This window comes from Oncorhynchus gorbuscha, linkage group LG19 (assembly GCF_021184085.1).
Source record: "Oncorhynchus gorbuscha isolate QuinsamMale2020 ecotype Even-year linkage group LG19, OgorEven_v1.0, whole genome shotgun sequence".
Lineage (NCBI taxonomy): Eukaryota > Metazoa > Chordata > Actinopteri > Salmoniformes > Salmonidae > Oncorhynchus > Oncorhynchus gorbuscha.
This window is the reverse complement of record NC_060191.1, coordinates 14,626,527-14,648,945: the sequence shown is the minus strand read 5'-3', so window position 1 is coordinate 14,648,945 and position 22,419 is coordinate 14,626,527. Positions and strand designations below refer to the sequence as shown.

The following is a 22,419-nucleotide window of genomic DNA, read 5'->3' as shown; positions in this document are numbered from 1 at the left end:
ATTTTACCCCCTTTTTCTCCCCAATTTCGTGGTATCCAATTGTTAGTAATTACTATCTTGTCTCATCTCTACAACTCCCGTACGGGTTCGTGAGAGACGAAGGTCGAAAACCATGCGTCCTCCGAAACACAACCCAACCATGCCGCACTGCTTCTTAACACAGCGAGCCTCCAACCCGGAAGCCAGCCGCACCAATGTGTCGGAGGAGACACCTGTGCACCTGGCTACCTTGGTTGGCGTGCACTGCGCCCGGCCCGCCACAGGAGTCGCTGGTGCGCGATGAGACAGGGATATCCCTACCGGCCAAACTCTCCGTAACCTGGGCGACGCTAGGTCAATTGTGCGTCGCCCCACGGACCTCCCGGTCGCGGCCGGCTGCGACAGAGCCTGGGCGCAAACCCAGAGTCTCTGGTGGCACAGCTAGCGCTGCAATGCCGTGCCCTAGACCAATGCGCCACCCGGGAGGCCCTCTACGGCGCCATCTTAAATCCTCTACTTAGTTCTGATTCACTTAAAGGTCTTGACAACCTAAAAATAGACAAGGCCCCTCTGCTCTGTAGCTGGGGTTGCGGTTGGTTTTCTGCTTCTTTCTGCCTGTTTCTGACTTTACATTTACATTTACATTTAAGTCATTTAGCAGACGCTCTTATCCAGAGCGACTTACAAATTGGTGCATTCACCTTATGACATCCAGTGGAACAACCACTTTACAATAGTGCATCTAAATATTTTAAGGGGGGAGGGGGTGAGAAGGCCTGTATTCCTTAAAGAGGTGGGGTTTCAGGTGTCTCCGGACTTCAATAAATATGCCTGCGGTGAGACCCCGGAGATGCTACAGTTGAAGTCAGAAGTTTACATACACTTAGGTTGGAGTCATTAAAACTAGTTTTACAACCACTCCACAAATGTCTTGTTAACAAACTAGGACATCTACTTCATACATGACACAAGTAATTTTTCCAACAATTGTTTACAGCCAGATTATTTCACTGAAATTCACTGTATCACAATTCCAGTGGATCAGACATTTACGTACACTAAGTTGAAGGCTAATTGACATAATTTGAGTCAATTGGAGGTGTACCTGTGGATGTATTTTAAGGCCTACCTTCAAACTCAGTACCTCTTTGCTTGACATCATGGGAAAATCAAAAGAAATCAGCCAAGACCTCAGAAAAAAATTGTAGACCTCCACACTTCTGATTCATCCTTGGGAACAAAAGCAAAGCACCATGTGAAGATGCTGGAGGAAACAGGTACAAAATAATCTATATCTACAGTAAAACGAATCCTATATCGACATGACCTGAAAGGCCGCTCAGCAAGGAAGAAGCAACTGCTCAAAAAACGCAATAAAAAAGCCAGACTACGGTTTGCAACTGCACATGGGGACAAAGATCGTACTTTTTGGAGAAATGTCCTCTGGTCTGATGAAACAAAAATAGAACTGTTTGGCCATAATGACCATCGTTATGTTTGGAGGAAAAAGGGGGAGGCGTGCAAGCCGAAGAACATCATCCCAAACGTGAAGCACGGGGGAGGCAGCATCATGTTGCGGGGGTGCTTTGCTGCAGGAGGGACTGGTGCACTTCACAAAATAGATGGCATCATGAGGTAGGGAAATTATGTAGATATATTGAAGCAACATCTCAAGACATCAGTCAGGAAGTTCAAGCTTGGTCGCAAATGGGTCTTCCAAATGGACAATGACCCCAATGACTTCCAAAGTTGTGGAAAATGGCTTATGGACAATAAAGTCAAGGTATTGGAGTGGCCATCACAAAGCCCTGACCTCAATCCTATAGAAAATTTGTGGGCAGAACTGAAAAAGTGTGTGCGAGCAAGGAGGCCCACAAACCTGACTCAGTTACACCAGCTCTGTCAGGAGGAATGGGCCAAAATGCACCAAACTTTTTGTGGGAAGCTTGTGGAAGGCTACCCGAAATGTTTGACCCAATTAACGATTTAAGGCAATGCTCCCAAACACTAATTGAGTGTATGCAAACTTCTGACCCACTGGGAATACGATAAAAGAAATAAAAATAAAAATAAATCAATCATTCTCTCTACTATTATTCTGACATTTCACATTCATAAAATAAAGTGGTGATCCTAACTGACCTAAGACAGGGAAACTTTACTTGGATTAAATGTCAGGAATTGTGTATGCAAACTTCCGACTTCAACTGTATATTCAACAGTACCCCAGGTCTATTGCTGCTGCTGCAATTACTGGTCATCCTGGTGTTGTTCCAATAATGTTTCTCAATAATGTGTCCCTATTCAAAGTTTTTAAAAATTGTACCCATCTAATGTTTCTCATTCCCAGAAGAACTATTAATATACTGTGATTCTAATGCTGCTGTGGCTCCTGCTGCTGATCTTATGACACACAGAGATACAGTGGGCTGCATTGTCTCTGGCCCAGAGACAGGCAGGGAGGGGGAGAGCCTAGGGAGTATCAACAATAACAAAAAACAGGGAGTTTATACTTGCTACTGAACAACAGTAGGTTATATACAGTGTACACAACATGAAGGACTTCATCTATCTAGAGCATTGTTTTAATTGGCAGTGGCTCGCTAGGCTACATGATGCTTGCAAGCACAACAACTATAACTATGGTTAAATGGGGGAAAGCTGAGTATGATGAAATGATTGGTGCTCCAGCGAGGGACGCATCTGCTGTTGACTGTCAAAATGCATAATGACAATCACACCTTAACTGAAGGGCTTTCTATGAAAACAGCAACAGTCCTGGGCTGAGGGATGGGTCTCTAGGAAAGCAGGAAGCATTAGAAGAGATGATGATGAACTACGATGCGCCAGCAGGGAAATAAGGGGCGACTGGCAAACCTTGACAGGCTTTCTTCCCCTGCACAGAGCAGACAGGGCAGACCACACCATGCCCAAGACAAACACCTCGACAGGGTAGGAGCTCCGTAAGGGGTGGAGGGTGGAGGGAGGGGAGTGGAGGAGGAGGGGGGTCCAGGGGAACAGATGATGGGCTATCCTCCCGACCTGAGAAGGACAAGGGTTATAGAGGTGGATGGAGGAGGGGGAGAACAGGAGTTATAGAGGTGTATGGAAGATGGGGAGGACAGGGGTTATAGAGGTGTATGGAAGAGGGTGAGGACAGGGGTTATAGAGGTGTATGGAAAAGGGGGAGGACAGGGGTTATAGAGGTGTATGGAAGAGGGTGAGGACAGGGGTTGTAGAGGTGTATGGAAGAGGGTGAGGACAGGGGTTGTAGAGGTGTATGGAAGAGGGTGAGGACAGGGGTTATAGAGGTGTATGAAGAGGGGGAGGCCAGGGGTGTGTGGGGGAGAAGAGGTGGGGGGATTGGAGGTGGGGTGTTAGGAACATCTTACATCACCGAACAGAAAGAAGAAGGAGGCTGATGAACACAAGACAAACTGACACACTATTCAGGAACCAAAATCTCCAATGTGCTCATTTTCTCCAGATTGATAAACTCTTCTCTTTTCCTACTTCTCTTCTGTTACTCACCAGAGACTTGGAGCTCTGTCTGGATGGGGGTATGAACTGCCGTACATTGGTGGGTGTTTCCTTCTCAATGGAGTGTCTCCTCTGGGGGGCCTGCCTTCTCTCAGGCTGTGGGGTGGAGGAGATGGGCAGGAACATGGGTGGAGCTGGGGGTGGGGGGAGAGAGGATATGTGTGATATACTTTTATATAGTTCTGTAACCCTTATATTACCAGTTAAGTTGACTGAGAACACTCTCTTTGACAGCATTAGTCTCAGCATAGAAGAGCTGTCAGGTGAACAGCTGAGAGCTGTGAAAGCATAGAATTATATATAGAATTCTAGGATCTCCATGATAACCTTAACAATAGCTTCATCGCCTCCCGAGTGGTGCAGTGGTCTAAGGCACTGCATCCCAGTGTTAGCTGTGCCACTAGAGATCCTGGTTTGAGTCCAGGCTCTGTCACAGGCGGCCGCGATGGGGAGACCCATGGGGTGGCACACAATTGGCCCATCGTCATCCTGGTTTGGCCGGCAGGAATGTTTTTGTCCCATCGTGCACTAGCGACTCCTGTGGCGGGCCGAGCGCAATGCACGCTGTCACAGCCGCCAGGTGATCCTCCAACACATTGGTGAGGCTGGCTTCCAGGTTAAGCGGGCATTGTGTCAAGAAGCAGTGAGGCTTGGCTCGGTTGTGTTTCGGAGACGCACGGCTCTCGACTTTCGCCTCTCCCGAGTCCATACAAGAGTTGCAGCGATGAGACAAGACTGTAACTACCAATTGGATACCACAAAATAAATAAACCCTAGCTTCCTGTCCACACCCTGGTTGAACCCTAACCCCAACCCTAACTCTGGCCTTCTGGTCAACTCACTCTTCCTGCCCAGTACAGACTCTGGAGATGTGTCATCGACCACCGATGTAGAGACACTGGAGCTACTGGCTGACCTTCGACCCCCAATGGTGATGTCATCCTGTAGGGGGAACAACAGAGAGCAATGCTGTAGGATGTACAGTTGAAGTCGGAGGTTTACATACACCTTAGCCAAATGCATTTAAACTCAGTTTTTCATAAATCCTGACATTTAATCCTAGTAAATTAGGATCACAATTTTATTTTAAGAATGTGAAATGTCAGAATAATAGTAGAGAGAATTATTTATTTCAGCTTTTATTTCTTTCATCACATTCCCAGTGGGTCAGAAGTTTACATACACTCAATTAGTATTTGGTAGCATTGCCTTTAAATCGTTAACATGGGTCAAACGTTTCGGGTAGCCTTCCACAAGCTTTCCACAATAAGTTGGGTGAATTTTAGCCCATTCCTCCTGGCAGAGCTAGGAGACCTGTAACTGGGTCAGGTTTGTAGGCTCATTGCTTATACACGCTTTGTCAGTTCTGCCCACAAATGTTCTATAGGATTGCGGTCAGGGCATTGTGATGGCCACTCCAATACTTTGACTTTGTTGTCCTTAAGCCATTTTGCCACAACTTTGGAAGTATTGTCATGACGTTGGCCTGGGGATAGGTTTATGACAGTCATAAATACCTCTTTGCCCCTTTTTCCTCTCTCTACCCTACTGATGTTACATTGGGAAAACCCTTGGTTAACATAGAGATTCTGGGAACATCAGAAGGTGGGGGGGAATGAACTATATTCTGGTAATCCGACCAATGGAACATATGGGGCGGTACTTAATGAATATGATGTCAGTTCGGTTGTCATCTGAGACATTCTCATCAATGATAAGATGACAGTGCAAAGTCTACACATCAGAGTTATCGGATTCACATGGAATTGTTGTTTAATTTAAATGTTTGAATATGAAATTATTCGTAGATGGGATGAAATGTGATTTTAGCTTCTAAAATGTGAGATTTGGGTTTTCATAAGGCTCTGCTCAATCAGTGGCCTGCCCCTGTGAAGGGACATGGGCTATACAACTTTTCAAACACGCCCTCCTCTCCCTTCCTATAGAAGCCCTTGACGACAATATAACCTGCTGTTCCGAGGAAGTGAGGACGACGGTCTGATGTCAGAATGGTTCAGATAATAACTACAGAACGAAGCCAACATCAGCGTGAGCTTTGGTTGCGAATGGTATGAACTTTGAACTCTTATTTACTACAGAAGTGATACCTCCTAGCCGTTGAGTTAGCAACAGCCGCTGCAAACGAGGGTTAGGAAGGAACAGACTGAGTATCCCGTCTATCACACAACGACGTTACTACAACGTGTCCAGTTGACAACCAGAGACATTCTTCAAAGGACAAAGGACTCGGTTGGGCAACACGGCCTTCCATCTACCACCAACCTATCGAAGCGCAGCTCAGAGTAAATATTTATTGCATTTTCCTTTTCCAAACGGGCGGTAATTTAGAATGCATAAGATTCTGTATTTACGAATGCACAGCTTTGTCCTTTGTTCCTCAGTCTTCCCGCTCTTTCACTCAAACCCAGCCCTTTTTCTTTTGTGTAACCAGCTGTCATATCTGTTCCTCCCGCTAGGGAGGTTTTCCTTTATGACGTCATTTGTAATCAAGTTATGATTTAATTATGTGTATGTGTAATTCTGTGTGATTAGTTAGGTATTTAGTAAATAAATAATTAAACCCAATTTTGTATTGCTGATTCAACTTGTTAGCCAGGGTTCGTGCAGATAACCAAGAATTTACAACATTCAGATGAGACTGAATTATGATGACGATTAATATTGACTGCTATTGATGTAAAATATTGCTAGGTCTTTAAGAGTTTATTCGGAAGATAACAGCTCTATAAAAATTATTTTGTGGTGCCCCGACTCTCTAGTTAATTACATTTACATGATTAGCTCAATCAGGTAATATTAATTACGGAGAAATTATTTTATAGAATAGCATGTCATATCACGACAGTATGCTTGGGTTCATTGTGTCATGTATTGTCATATATTGTCATGTCTTGTACCTGTGCTTTCTCTTCTATTCGTTTCCCCCTGCTGGTCTTATTAGGTTTCTTTCCCTCTCTCTATCCCTCTCTCTCTCTATCGTTCCGTTCCTGCTCCCAGCTGTTCCTCATTCTCCTAACGACCTCGTTTACTCTCTCACACCTGTCCCCTATTTTGCCCTCTGATTAGGTCTCTATTTCTCTCTCGGTTTCTGCCTCTGTCCTGGTCGGATTCTTGTTTGCTGTTTGCTTTGTCCTTGTTCCGTCCTGTCGTGTTTTGCCTTATCTTCAGATGCTGCGTGTGAGCAGGTGTCTCTGTCCGCTACGGCCCGCGCCTACCCGAAGGGACCTGCAGTCTGTTGCCGCTTATCCTGCAATCCCCCTCAACAACTAGAGGATTTATGTTTTCCCCGTTTGGACATTTCCTGTAAAGGATTGAGGATTATGTTATCTCTGTTTGGACTTTAATAAACTCAGTTTCTGTTAAGTCGCTTTTGGGTCCTCACTCACCTGCATAACACATTGTCCATTTGGAAGACCTATTTGTGACCAAGTTTTAACTTCCTGACTGATGTCTTGAGATGTTGCTTCAATATATGCACATAATTTTCCTATCTCATGATGCCATCTATTTTGTGAAGTGCACCAGTCCCTCCTGCAGCAAAGCACCCCCACAACATGATGCTGCCTACCTCATGCTTCATGGTTGGGATGGTGTTCTTCGGCTTGCAAGCATCCCCCTTTTTTTGAGCAGTGGCTTCTTCCTTGCTAAGCGGCCTTTCAGGTTAGGTCGATATAAGACTCGTTTTACTGTGGATATAGATATGTTTGTACCTGTTTCCTCCAGCATCTTCACAAGGTCTTTTGCTGTTGTTCTGGGATTGATTTGCACCTTTCGCACCAAAGTACGTTCATCTCTTGGAGACAGAACGCGTCTCCTTCCTGAGTGGTATGATGACTGCATGGTCCCATGGTGTTTATACTTGCTTACTATTGTTTGTTTAGATGTGCGTGGTACCTTCAGGCATTTGGAAATGCTCCCAAGGATGAACCAGACTTGTGGAGGTCTACAATTTTTTTCTGAGTTCTTGGCTGATTTCCCATGATGTCAAGCAAAGAGGCACTGAGTTTGAAGGTAGGCTTTGAAATACATCCACAGGTACACCTCCAATTGACTCAAACTATGTCAATTAGCCTAACAGAAGCTTCTAAAGCCATAACATAATTTTCTGCAATCTTCCAAGCTGTTTAAAGGCAGAGACAACATAGTGCATGTAAACTTCTGACCCATTGCAATTGTGATACAGAGAATTATAAGTGAAATAATCGGTCTCTAAACAGTTTGTGGAAAAATTACTTGTGTCATGCACAATGTAGATGTCCTAACCGACTTGCCAAAACTATAGTTTGTCAACAAGATATTTGTGGAGTGGTTGAAAAATGTGTTTTAATGACTCCAACCTAAGTGTATGTAAACCTCTGACTTCAACTGTATACTGATGTCAACTACCAGAAGACACACATACACACATACAATGCGAGCACAGAAACACAAACACACACTTACACACACACACTTACGTCAGAGTCGGAGCTGTCCAGTTCTGACAAAGTAGGCGCTTTCAGCCTCTTCCTCTGACATAAGGCCTGGGCTCCACCCCCTGGTGTCCCTGGACTCCCATTGGACAGACTGCTGAGGGTCATGGTGCTAGTAGTCTTCCTGCGGCCATCAGGGCTGGACACATCTGAACAGAGAGGTTGTCACAAGAAGACTGATCAGACAGAGGACAGCTCAAATACCCTAACTATACTGAACGCTGCAGATAGAAATGTCATGAATAGAGCTGGGAACAGAATTACCAGCTCCACATGACAGACAAACATATCTATTCTATGTGATACATTTCTATTTTAGTGTTCAGTAACATTGCAGTCCTGAACAGACCCGAGGGGAACACACCAGCGGTAGGGAGGAGGGAGTATGAGTTGAGGAGAGATGAAGAAGCAGCCTGGTGTTACACACACAACATGGATTCTACTTTCATTACCCTTTAAGACCTGGACTGAGCAGGATTCTAATGAAACCCTAACCCTAGCTGACTCCCTCCCTCCTAGCCTCATTGACAACTTCTCCCCCAAAGAAAAAGAGAAATAAAATAGGGAGGGAGGTGTGACGGAGGAAGGGATGGAGAAGAGAGTGCTGGAAACAGCAGATAATCAGTAGCAGAGGCAGATCTGATCTGTGGATGCATTGAGTCCTTGCCATGCTCTCTCTCTCTCTCTCTCTCTCTCCATCTCCCTCTCTCTCTTTCTTTCTCTCTCCTTCTCTCGCTCTCTCACTTTCTCTCCCTCTCTGTGAAAAGGAGAGAATGTGAATACCTCTTCTGGAAAAAGTCTCAAATATAACCTCATTACCTCAGTGGGAGGCCAAGGCCCTCCTCCTGTACTGCTGTCCTGGAGCTTCTAAACCTGCCTTCCTGGGACAAGACTGATTGGTCCTAGGATCCAGGTTTAAACTAGAGCAGATTAAACATCCACCATTTGTGGCACTATGCTCAGTGTCAGTCAAAAGTAAAAACATTGTAAAGCACTGGTTTCTGTAATTCAGTCTATTTTATTCGAGGCATAAGCAGTAGTGTTAGGATACAGCCAAATAGGCAGACAAACGAAACAGGGCTAACATTATGTGTTGCAGCACACAAGTTGCTAGTCACATAAACAGAGCCAAACCACTCCACATACTTTACCTTGACGTGTAAGGATCAACTGTGGAGTGCTGTAGTATATGCCTCCACCTAAAAGGGAACACTTCCTTAAATATGATAGGCCAGATTGTACTAACGGTTTATCCCTATCCCCAAACATAGCCTGTCATTTGACTACAGAACTCTATCACTCTCGGTGAGTATTGGTATTGGAGAATCTGGCCACAAAGTAAGGGGATAAGTACCCAGCTGCAATGAAGTTCAGATAGCCAACCATCCCATACACACTCACAAACGCACACACGCACAAGCACAAACACATAACACACACACACACACATTAAAGCTTCACAACAATAAATTGTCTCCGATGTGATGAAAGACCCTGGGATCAGTGGGAGAAATGTCAAGCACAGCCAATCTGATTTGTAAAAGTTCAGATACCCTGCCCACAACAGGAAGTGTTGACACATAAAAGAGTAAGAGTGTAGATTATTATAAATTATTTTCAGTGTCACCAATGTAAATTCATTGGCTATCTATCTCACTAGAGGTAACCTTTGGGTAACCTTTGGGTAACCACTGCAGTACAACATTATAAAACACAAGGCATCCTCTTCTTATCTGTTTTAAAAACAGCCATATACTGTAAGTTAATCAGAAGTGCTAAATGACCAATGCAGGCGATGTTGGAGATAGACTGATGTCTTTGTGAGAATGTGCTTTTTTGTGTTGAATAAAGCTGAGAGCTGACAGGTGTGTGTGTGTGTGTTCTGCATGTGTGCGTGCGTGCGTGCGTGCGTGCGTGCGTGCGTGCGTGTGTGTGTGTGTGTGTGTGTGTGAAGACAGCTCCTGTCTACGCTGCTCTCTGATCCCACCTCTGATTAAATTCTGCAGACTCACTTTCCAAGATTAACAACTGCTTTGTGTGAGGAGGACCGTCATTTTCTAGAAAACCAAGGAAGGTAGTTATGCACGTCTTGATTGTTTGTAATGTGAATTTCTGAGTAATGGAGTTCTTTAGCTAAGGCAACTCTTTCCCTGATTTATTTTAGTATGGAAAAGAAAAAGGCCCAGATGCAGAATTCTATTCATAGATTATTCAGTGGGAGATTATTCAGGTAGGAGCTCTGTTGTCTCTACTGGCTATAGGCTACTGACTTTTATCAATATCAAATATGTTTTTAACATACTGTAGGTTTCATTCCAAGTGCAACAATAGACTAGAGAAAAATGTAGGAAGATCTAATTAGTTTAAACTAATCCCAGAATTCTTTTAAATTTGAAGTGAGCATTACTCAAGCATTTAGAAAAGGAAAATACTGTTTTACAATTCCCCAGAGGGACTGAGAACAATGAGCACCAGCTGTGTGGAGATGCAGAAAAACAGCTGCTTTTGACGTCAGCAAGTGTGCCTTCGAGAAATAGTTCATTATCAGAGATGTTCTGTAGTGACAGGCAGCGAATAAACACGGTGGCCTGTTTGAGTCACATCTACCTTAGTCTTTTCACAACTGTCTATGGTATGTAAGGCTACATCTAACTTGACATTATCCCGGGGCTTAGTCTGAGTAGATCATTAAGCCCTTTCACATTCCATGTGGAGATTCAAACACAAGTGTCATAAGAATTGAACTAAGGTTCAGAATGATTGAAATATACGCTGAGGTTGTCTAAGAGGGAGTTGCTGATGTGAAGGAAGCCATCAACCTCCCTTCTGCGCTTGAGAGTTCTCATCCTGACCAGCGTCTGACATCATGACATCACAACCAGAGAGCACACTGCTGCGGTGCAGAGCCAACCAAGCCAACCATCAACACCACCACGGAAGCATGAAGAAGCATGAGATGAGAGCATTAATATGCGTGCTGTAGCTTGGGCAGATGGACAACAACCACGATAGATAGAGACGTAAAGAAACAGCCAGGTAACCGGACAGATCTTTACCTGACAAGTCAAAACTTTGTGACATGCTAAGAGGCCGAATTACTGCAAGAGAAACAATGATGGCGTTACAGAGTTATTAAGCTATCCGTAGGAGGAATACGGGCAGAAGATATATATTAAGTTAGCAAGAAGAAAGACATCATCTGCCGACATGTCTGGCAGCTGTCCATAGTGCAGTACAGTACTGTATGTTAGGAAATGTACAATGATGAACGTAGTCAGTAGAAAGTGCATAGCCAATGGTGAGAAATCATTAACATAATAACTAAATAAAATACATTCTCTTTTCCGATTCTAAGGTTCGGTTTGGTTTGGTTATAGTCAATACAGGTACTTAGCATAACACCAGACAAGATGTATGTTTAAGCTGTATTACAAGCAGAGCTGTAACGCCAAACAGCACAGGCATCCAAGAACAGTAACTTGGCTGGGTGGAAACATCGTTCAAACCAACGAAAGAAAGTATGATTCACCTTGTGTTTTTCATTCATGCCAATGCCCAGCACCCGTGAAAGTGCATATCAAACATACTTCAACTTCTCACAATGAGTGTGTGTGTGTGTGTGTGTGTGTGTGTGTGTGTGTGTGTGTGTGTGTGTGTGTGTGTGTGTGTGTGTGTGTGTGTGTGTGTGTGTGTGTGTGTGTGTGTGTGTGTGTGTGTGTGTGTGTGTGTGTGTGTGTGTGTGTGTGTGTGTGTGTGTGTGTGTGTGTGTGTGTGTGTGTGTGTGTGTGTGTGTGTGTGTGTGTGTGTGTTGTGTTCAGAGAGAGAGAGAGAGAGAGAGAGAGAGAGAGAGAGAAAGAAAGAAAGACATAGAGAGGTGTCACTCACCCAGCCTGCTCCTGCGGATCACATCAGGAGAGACAGGTCTCAGTTTCCTCTCAGATTTGATCTCATCCAGGATCCTCTCGTGCAGGGTGGGAGGAACCTGGGGCTGGGGCTTCAGCTTCCTGGCTGCTGCCTACACACACAAACGCAAGCACACACACACACACATGCACACACACGCAGATACATACATGCACTCACACTGAGTTATGGGCATCAGAGTTATGGACTTCAGGCCTTTCGCCGCTGCCTAGTAAACCTTAAGTGCACTGTCACTTTACTGTTAATATCACTGTCACTGTACTGTTAATATCACTGTCACTGTACTGTTAATATCACTGTACTGTTAATATCACTGTACTGTTAATATCACTGTACCGTTAATATCACTGTAGCAGTAATATCACTGTCACTGTTAATATCACTGTACCGTTAATATCACGGTCACTGTACTGTTAATATCACTGTCACTGTTAATATCACTGTACCGTTAATATCACAGTCACTGTACCGTTAATGTCACAGTCACTGTCCCGTTAATATCACAGTCACTGTACCGTTAATATCACAGTCACTGTACTGTTAATATCACTGTACTGTTAATATCACTGTCACTGTACTGTTAATATCACAGTCACTGTACTGTTAATATCACTGTACTGTTAATATCACTTTACCGTTAATATCACAGTGACTGTACCATTAATATCACAGTCACTGTACTGTTAATATCACTGTACTGTTAATATCACTCTACCGTTAATATCACAGTCACTGTACCGTTAATATCACAGTCACTGTACCGTTAATATCACTGTACCGTTAATATCACTATACCGTTAATATCACAGTCACTGTACCGTTAATGTCACAGTCACTGTACTGTTAATATCACAGTCACCGTACTGTTAATATCACTGTACTGTTAATATCACTTTACCGTTAATATCACAGTGACTGTACCATTAATATCACAGTCACTGTACTGTTAATATCACTGTACTGTTAATATCACTATACCGTTAATATCACAGTCACAGTACTGTTAATATCACTGTACTGTTAATATCACTGTACCGTTAATATCACAGTGACTGTACCGTTAATATCACAGTCACTGTACTTTTAATATCACTGTCACTGTTAATATCACTGTACCGTTAATATCACAGTCACTGTACCGTTAATGTCACAGTCACTGTACTGTTAATATCACAGTCACTGTACTGTTAATATCACTGTATCGTTGATATCACAGTCACTGTACCGTTAATATCACAGTCACTGTACTGTTAATATCACTGTACTGTTAATATCACTGTACCATTAATATCACAGTGACTGTACCGTTAAAATCACAGTCACTGTACTGTTAATATCACTGTCACTGTTAATATCACTGTAAGGTTAATATCACTGTACTGTTAATATCACTGTCACTGTTAATATCACTGTACTGTTAATATCACTGTACTGTTAATATCACTGTACTGTTAATATCACTGTCACTGTTAATATCACAGTGACTGTACCGTTAATGTCACAGTCACTGTACTGTTAATATCACTGTACTGTTAATATCACTGTACTGTTAATATCACTGTACTGTTAATATCACTGTACTGTTAATATCATTGTACTGTTAATATCACTGTACCGTTAATATCACAGTGACTGTACCGTTAATGTCACAGTCACTGTACTGTTAATATCACTGTACCGTTAATATCACTGTACCGTTAATATCACAGTCACTGTACTGTTAATATCACTGTACCGTTAATATCACTGTACTGTTAATATCACTGTACTGTTAATATCACTGTACCGTTAATATCACAGTCAATGTACTGTTAATATCACTGTACTGTTAATATCACTGTACTGTTAATATCACTGTACTGTTAATATCACTGTATTGTAACGCCAGGGTAGTGGGTTCGATTCCCGGGACCACCCATACGTAGAATGTATGCACACATGACTGTAAGTCGCTTTGGATAAAAGCGTCTGCTAAATGGCATATATTATTATTATTATTATTACAGTCACTGTACTGTTAATATCACTGTACTGTTAATATCACTGTCACTGTACTGTTAATATCACAGTCACTGTACTGTTAATATCACTGTACTGTTAATATCACTTTACCGTTAATATCACAGTGACTGTACCATTAATATCACAGTCACTGTACTGTTAATATCACTGTACTGTTAATATCACTATACCGTTAATATCACAGTCACTGTACCATTAATATCACAGTCACTGTACTGTTAATATCACTGTACTGTTAATATCACTGTACCGTTAATATCACAGTGACTGTACCGTTAATATCACAGTCACTGTACTTTTAATATCACTGTCACTGTTAATATCACTGTACCGTTAATATCACAGTCACTGTACCGTTAATGTCACAGTCACTGTACTGTTAATATCACAGTCACTGTACTGTTAATATCACTGTATCGTTGATATCACAGTCACTGTACCGTTAATATCACAGTCACTGTACTGTTAATATCACTGTACTGTTAATATCACTGTACCATTAATATCACAGTGACTGTACCGTTAAAATCACAGTCACTGTACTGTTAATATCACTGTCACTGTTAATATCACTGTAAGGTTAATATCACTGTACTGTTAATATCACTGTCACTGTTAATATCACTGTACTGTTAATATCACTGTACTGTTAATATCACTGTACTGTTAATATCACTGTCACTGTTAATATCACAGTGACTGTACCGTTAATGTCACAGTCACTGTACTGTTAATATCACTGTACTGTTAATATCACTGTACCATTAATATCACAGTCACTGTACTGTTAATATCACTGTACTGTTAATATCACTGTACTGTTAATATCACTGTACTGTTAATATCATTGTACTGTTAATATCACTGTACCGTTAATATCACAGTGACTGTACCGTTAATGTCACAGTCACTGTACTGTTAATATCACTGTACCGTTAATATCACTGTACCGTTAATATCACAGTCACTGTACTGTTAATATCACTGTACCGTTAATATCACTGTACTGTTAATATCACTGTACTGTTAATATCACTGTACCGTTAATATCACAGTCACTGTACTGTTAATATCACTGTACTGTTAATATCACTGTACTGTTAATATCACTGTGACTGTACCGTTAATGTCACAGTCACTGTACTGTTAATATCACTGTACCGTTAATATCACTGTACCGTTAATATCACAGTCACTGTACTGTTAATATCACTGTACCGTTAATATCACTGTACTGTTAATATCACTGTACTGTTAATATCACTGTACCGTTAATGTCACAGTCACTGTACTGTTAATATCACTGTACTGTTAATATCACTGTACCGTTAATATCACAGTGACTGTACCGTTAATGTCACAGTCACTGTACTGTTAATATCACTGTACTGTTAATATCACTGTACCGTTAATATCACAGTCACTGTACCGTTAATATCACTGTACCGTTAATATCACAGTCACTGTACCGTTAATATCACAGTCACTGTACCGTTAATATCACAGTCACTGTACCGTTAATATCACAGTCACTTTGTAACAATAACTCTTGACTGGCAGTACCGCTCCTCTCATTACTGAGACAGGCACTTCAGTGAGGCTGGGGCAGTGAGCATTGATGTACAGCTCCAGTAGCAGATGATCTGATTATCTATCAATCACCCCTCATTCCAATCAGTATAATCATACCCCAGAACCCCAAAACCTGAACTACCTGTATTTCTTTTGGGATATTCAGAACTCTTTCTTTGACTAAAGATGGGTTCAGTGGCTTGAGGTTTAAATGGAAAGTGGAGATCTCTAGCACCAATTCCCAGGCTTCCTCCAGTGATTAATGAGACATGGAAGGATAGCATGGCAAGACGAGAAGACACCAGATTGAGAGGAAAGTGGGGCAGGTACCATAGAATGTACTATCGTATAGTATATAGTACATGTATTATACAGTACTGTACATTAACAGGATTAGGAGAGAAAATGCCCCATGTTCTCCTCTCTAAACCCTATGACTGTACAGCCCACATAGATAAGAGATATACTTTACATACATAGCTAATATTTTTATTTTTATTTCATTCTATGGTACTATGTTCAGTCCAAAGAGACAGAACAGAGTTGTATCTCTATGGTTCAGCCCACCACCATGCCAACACCTAAGAGGTTGCTAGTCGATGTAAAGTATATCTGTTGTTTCTATAGGCTGTGCACTCACAGGGTTGAGAGGAGGTCTGGACCGGATGAAGTCTAGGATGACCTCATGGGCACTCTTCTTCAACCTTGGTGGTATGTCGTTGTTTACCTGGAGGTGTAAGGGGACACACACACACACACAGATTAAGAGAGACCATAACTACATATAAGAAACAAACCATGCTTTTAAGACACCTGACAGTCTTACCATGACCTTGCGTAGTTTGTAGCGTTTGGAGCGGATGTCATCCATGAGCATCTCGTAGGGCGTGAGCTGGAACTCGATGGCCAGAGGGTTGTACTGGCGCTCCTGGACCTTCTTCAGCTTCACCCCGTTCCGCAGGTCTCCCATCACCTGCATCCAGAACTTAGCCTGGGGGGTGCAAGGGGACAGAAATCACATAGCAACACAGTACGCATCCAATGATTTAACACTTCTAGGGCCAATTTCCAGACCCAGATGAAGCCTAGATACTCCTGGGCTACAAACATGCTAGTCCAAGAGTAGGTTAAATATGAGTCTGGGAAACCTGTCCTAAGGGTGTCACATAAGGGTGTCAGAGAAGGGTGTTGCCAGGTAAAAGGGGATGTGTGAGGCTTGTGATAAGGAGCTGGTCACCTACCCAGTCTGCATTCTGGAGCTCATTTAGGTCTCTGCTGGGATCATCAGACGGCTCGCCACCCATCTTCCGAAGATTCTATGAGAGAGAGAGAGAGAGAGAGAGAGAGAGAGAGAGAGAGAGAGAGAGAGAGAGATGGGGGGATCGGAGTGAGAAAGAGATGAGCACTCAGAGCTTAATGTGAGTTTAAAGGCCCAGTACAGTCCAACATCGAGATTTTCCTGTGTTTTATATATATTTCCACACTATGAGGTTGGAATAATACTGTGTAATTGTGAAAATAATGATAATAGTGTTCGAAATGTCAGTCTGTTTTTGTGTGATTGAATTTTGTCCTGCCTGGTGACATCAAAAGATCGCTCCGAAACCTCTCTGCCAATAACAGCTAGTTGTCCGTTTGTCCTTCTCCACTGACAGAGTTATTGTTTTTTGCTAAGAAACCATTTATGTTTCTTTTTGACCATTTTAATTGAAAACAATAAAAGTAAGGTACTTAATTGTTACCCAGAAATGATTTGATATTGAGATAGAAATGGCTTAGGACGTTGAATTAAGTAACTGACCTCAAAGCCACAGATTTCATTCTTTCATGTTGAAATGAGATGTTACTCAAGTTCATTGACTACCACAGCATTAGGACAGGCAGCTAGCCCTGCTATCAGTCACACCCACAAATCAATACCTATTTGATTATCAATGACAGTTAACAAGAGCCTTCGCAGCCTGACAACCTGCCAAGTCCTATCAACTAGCATCATGATGGTACACTCACACATTCCCACCACACTCATGTCCAGTCCATTTTCATCAGTGACTGAAAATCATCATTGTAGCCATAGGGAATAAAGCATGGTTCTGCCAGTGTATGCATAGCAGAGATTATAGCTTTAAGCCATGGTTAAGATGACTGTATGAAATATAGTGTGGGAACTCCCTTAGCTATCCCATGCTAACTCCAATCCACTGCTTTTAAATGTGTGGGAAGGAGTGAGCAAGTGCACTTCGAGAGCATTGGGATGCAACCAATGAAGCAGTGAGCAACCTTCATCCCTTCACTTCCTGATTCAGGAGTTCATTTGAGGACAGGACACTGAGGTATCTGTTCTGCAGCAGGCTGGAAAGCCTCCTCCTCCTCTCTCTCTTCCTCTCTCTCCCTGTTATTTGTGGTGAGAGAGGGGGCGTCACCCTGCATCCCACCGGTGTTTGATAGAGCAATCATGGGAGTCTCTCTGCTACAGCCCCTCACAGGAGATTTACTACAGGGCCTCTCCTCTCTCTGGATATACAGAGCCATAACTCACACTGCACTGCAAGGGCATTTGCTAAGGTGTCTGCCTTCTCTACTATTAACAGTTTGGTACATATTCCCTTTTCATGTAATAACATAAAACAGAAAGCTTTACCATGGTCCGTGAATAACAACACGATTGTTGACAAACATTTTAAAAAAGGACATCATTTCTGAGCAGAGGAGCCCAGGGTGAGATTATATTGTATTTAACACCTGGTGCCCATTTGTACGACCATCACAATACTATCCCTTTCCTAACTTATAGTATTTAACCCTGAGCAAATAGGAACAGAAGTGGCTTTGGTGTTTCAGCTACAACTATGCTTTTAATAGTGTCCTTCTGTCCTGTTATAGAGCTCTTTGTTATGAAAGAAAGGGTCTCTCTCTCTCTGCCTGCTGTCCTGTAGATGCAGTTAGCTAGCCAGATCCCTTATGGGACAACACGTCTCTGCCTCACTGCCAGACAGAGAAGGACAAGCGGGGGAGGGGAATGATACAGGGCCGAAAGCACATCGTACTTCTCCTGGTATCACACACACACGCACACACACACACACACACGCGCACACACGCACACGCACACGCACACACACACACACACACACACACACACACACACACACACACACACACACACACACACACACACACACACACACACACACACACACACACACACACACAAACATACACACGCACACACACACACATATATCTAAATGTAACATAAACGTAACCTATATAAATGTCCCACATTGAACAGCCAAGCATCTTGACCAGAGATGGCACTGTCCAGCAGATCCTTAGTCCCATCCCTACTGCTATAGTTCTAGATGTCTCTGCCTCCACATACAGTAGACTAGACTACATCCTGGCCTATTCACATCTGGTTGCACACACCAGATAGGCTAACTAAACTGGATGTACTGTCTGTCTATAGACCCCTGAACCACAGAGCTTGACACTTGTCTTGTCCCCTTCTTCATAGCTAAGCTTCTTACCCTCTCCTCATAATAAGACTCTCCACTCTCTTTTGTAACAGTGACTTATATAACTGTCCAATTCCTTCGCTCCTTTCAGACGTACTACTGTGGAGGGGGAGTGCTGCTTGGCTGGATGGGTCCCTGGGGAGTAGCACCCAGTCTGTGGTTCATGCGGACCATTCCATTTGCTGAGCACATAGATTTTTCCTATGGCAAACCCTGCAGAAAAATGTATGACCTCAATGATGCACATTTTTGGGGTTCACTGGTTATAAATGACAACTGAGACTATGGGGGCTTGGTGGGTCTATGTACATGTAATTTCTTCTGTGTCATGTTGAGCAATAGGAATAACTATTGCCCAGTGCATCAGGCTTCCTGCCATCCAGGACCTAGACGGTGTCAGAGACTCCAGTCACCACAGTCATAGACTACTCTCTCTGCTACCGCACGGCAAGTGGTATCTGAGCGTCAAGTCTAGGACCAAAAGGCTCCTTAACAGCTTCTACCCCCAAGCCATAAGACTGCTGAACAATGAATCAATTGGCCACCCAGACTATTTACATTGACCCCCCCGCCATTGTTTTTACACTGCTGCTACTTGCTGTTTATTATCTATGCAGTCACTTTACCCCTACCTACATGTACAAATGACCTTGACTAACCTGTACCCCCGCACATTGACTCGGTACCGGTAACCCCTGTATATAACCTCCTTATTTTTTACTTTAGTTTATTTTGTAAAGATTTTCTTAACTCTATTTTCTTAAAACTACATTGTTGGTTATGGGCTTGTAAGTAGGCATTTCACGGTAAGGTCTATCTATACCTGTTGTATTCGGCACATGTGACAAATAACATTTGATTTGATTTAGCACATGTGACCGTGTGGCAGACAGCAGTGCATTGTGGGACATTAAACTAAGCATTTAGGTATGCAGACATAACAGCATTACGGGTTTACCTATGCACAGATGTAGGATGTTAATTTGAGCCGGGTTTGCTACAGCAGGAAAATAATCTTGCCGCAACAGGAAATGTGAATTATTATGTGGATTATAATGAATTGACATTTTTATAGGGTTTGATAAAAATGTGAAAAGTTAGAAATTTCAAAGTGGAAAATACAAACTTCAGAAGTTCTCCTGCAACAAGGTGATCAAATTAAGATCCTACATCTGTACCACCACAGAACTAAGCCCTATAATACTGTACTCCAGAACTGTACAGACAGAAGTGGACTCTGCTCCCCAGCTAGGTGAAAGACTGAGCATAATATTTGACAACAAAACCTACAGCTACTACAAGGCAGCTTCCCCTGAGGTAGACAGATCACTCCCATCAATGCTCATTACTAGCCTACTTTAACATTTCATATGCTGGGTTGGGATAGCATGTCTACATGCACGCACGCGTACGAACACGCACACACACACATATACACACACACACACACACACACACACACACACACACACACACACACACACACACACACACACACACACACACACACACACACACACACACACACACACACACACACACACACACACACACACACAGCATGTAGTGTTGTTCCGCTCTCTCAGTCCCCAGTCTATCCCTATTACATTCTAGCCCTCAGTAAACATCACTGTGATGACCTGTGGCAGACATGGTTAGGGATGTACTGAAATATGAGATGCTAAATATAATCCATGCGTGCAGCTTGGTGAGAAGTACAGAGGCAGATAACAACACTGCTGCCTGAGTCTCATCCTGACTCCCTGCTGTGGATATGTTTTACAAACAACAGCTGTGGCTCTAGCTTTAGAGTACAACATCAATCCAAGTATCCATGCCAACAGACTGGTTATGTTGTGTGTGTTACTTTTTTTAGCGAATTGCTTGATTTTAGCAGAGTAATAGACAGATTCACTGGAAAACACACACACACACAGAGTAATCTGCATTCCTTCTCTGTAACCCACATGCACGCACACACACACACACACACACACACACACACACACACACACACACACACACACACACACACACACACACACACACACACACACACACACACACACACACACACACACACACACACACACACACACACACACACACACACACAGAGTAACCTGCATTCCTTCTCCTCTGTAACACACACACCCGACTCAAGGCTGATATACAGTAGGATCCATTACAGGACATGTACGTAGTGTGCCATGTTGATCAGTTCTCTGAAGCATGTGAAACACCTTAATGTCATGTTGCTTAGTCTCCTGAATGAATGTCTCTCCAGTCACATGACCTCTGAACATATGTCCCGGGTCTACATGTCTGTCTGATTAACAGTACAAGGTTGTGTCGTGGTGAATGCCAATGACCATTCAGATTCACCGTTTAGTGGTCCTATGTGCACTGGAGGCAGAGAATGAGATGTCAATCAGGTCCCAGAAACAGACAGGAGCTGTTCCAATATCCACACTGGTTAGCATAACACATAGGATAAAGCAATGTATTGGGAATACATGCTAAGTAGTATGCTATAGACAATGGAACAGAACCACTATGTAAGCAAGCTGAGGGCCGATGTAGTCAGGTACTGTGGTGTGTTGTGAACATTGGTAAATGGAGGTGGTTTGGTGAACCATGGTCACATGATGAGTAACCTTTCCTGAGACCTGAAGACTTTCTTTACCTGCCCAAGCTAATTCCTAACCTTTAGCTCAGTGGACTAGCACAGTATTGTCGCACGCAGGAGACTGGGGGTTTGAACCCAGTTGGTCACACATTGATGTGTAGGTAGCCTCACCTCTTTGGCACTCTTGATCTTCTCCAGGAATGAGCGTAGCTCCCTGGTCTCAGCGTAGAGAGCACGGCACACAGCCTGGTAGTGGCTGGGGGCATCCCCAGGGCTGGGGAGGTGAGACACACACATCTACATACATACATACATACATACATACAGACAGACAGACAGACAGACAGACAGACAGACAGACAGACAGACAGACAGACAGACAGACAGACAGACAGACAGACAGACAGACAGACAGACAGACAGACAGACAGACAGACAGACAGACAGACAGACAGACAGACAGACAGACAGACAGACAGACAGACAGACAGACAGACAGACAGACAGACAGACAGACAGACAGACAGACAGACAGACAGACAGACAGACAGACAGACAGACAGACAGACAGACAGACAAAGTAGTACTGTAAGTAAAATGTAAATATGGTAATTCAGCAGATGACAGAACGTATCCTTGTGACAGCAGATGACAAAATACTGTAGGTCCTTGTTTCTCTGAGACAGAAGGTCCGAAACAGAAGGTTCTCTTGGCATGATCTTGGCACTAGTAGTCCACTGCA

The 22,419-nt window shown here is 43.1% G+C and overlaps 1 protein-coding gene across 3 annotated transcripts in view; it reads right to left on the bottom strand.

Moving 5' to 3' along the window:
- Positions 1–22,419, bottom strand: part of LOC124005198 (protein spire homolog 1-like) — a 76,269-nt gene that overhangs the window by 11,667 nt on the left and 42,183 nt on the right. Inside the window, exons 4-12 of one of the 3 annotated variants that reach the window (XM_046314203.1) lie at positions 21,849–21,974; positions 16,772–16,846; positions 16,357–16,521; positions 16,171–16,257; positions 11,898–12,027; positions 11,069–11,110; positions 7,998–8,161; positions 4,362–4,461; positions 3,511–3,653 (exon numbers count right to left, since the gene is read on the bottom strand). In XM_046314203.1, coding sequence (XP_046170159.1) covers positions 3,511–3,653; positions 4,362–4,461; positions 7,998–8,161; positions 11,069–11,110; positions 11,898–12,027; positions 16,171–16,257; positions 16,357–16,521; positions 16,772–16,846; positions 21,849–21,974 — 1,032 coding nt within the window. Of the gene's footprint in view, positions 1–3,510; positions 3,654–4,361; positions 4,462–7,997; positions 8,162–9,163; positions 9,212–11,068; positions 11,111–11,897; positions 12,028–16,170; positions 16,258–16,356; positions 16,522–16,771; positions 16,847–21,848; positions 21,975–22,419 lie in introns of all 3 variants that reach the window. The other 2 variants (XM_046314201.1, XM_046314204.1) reach the window with 2 other exon arrangements.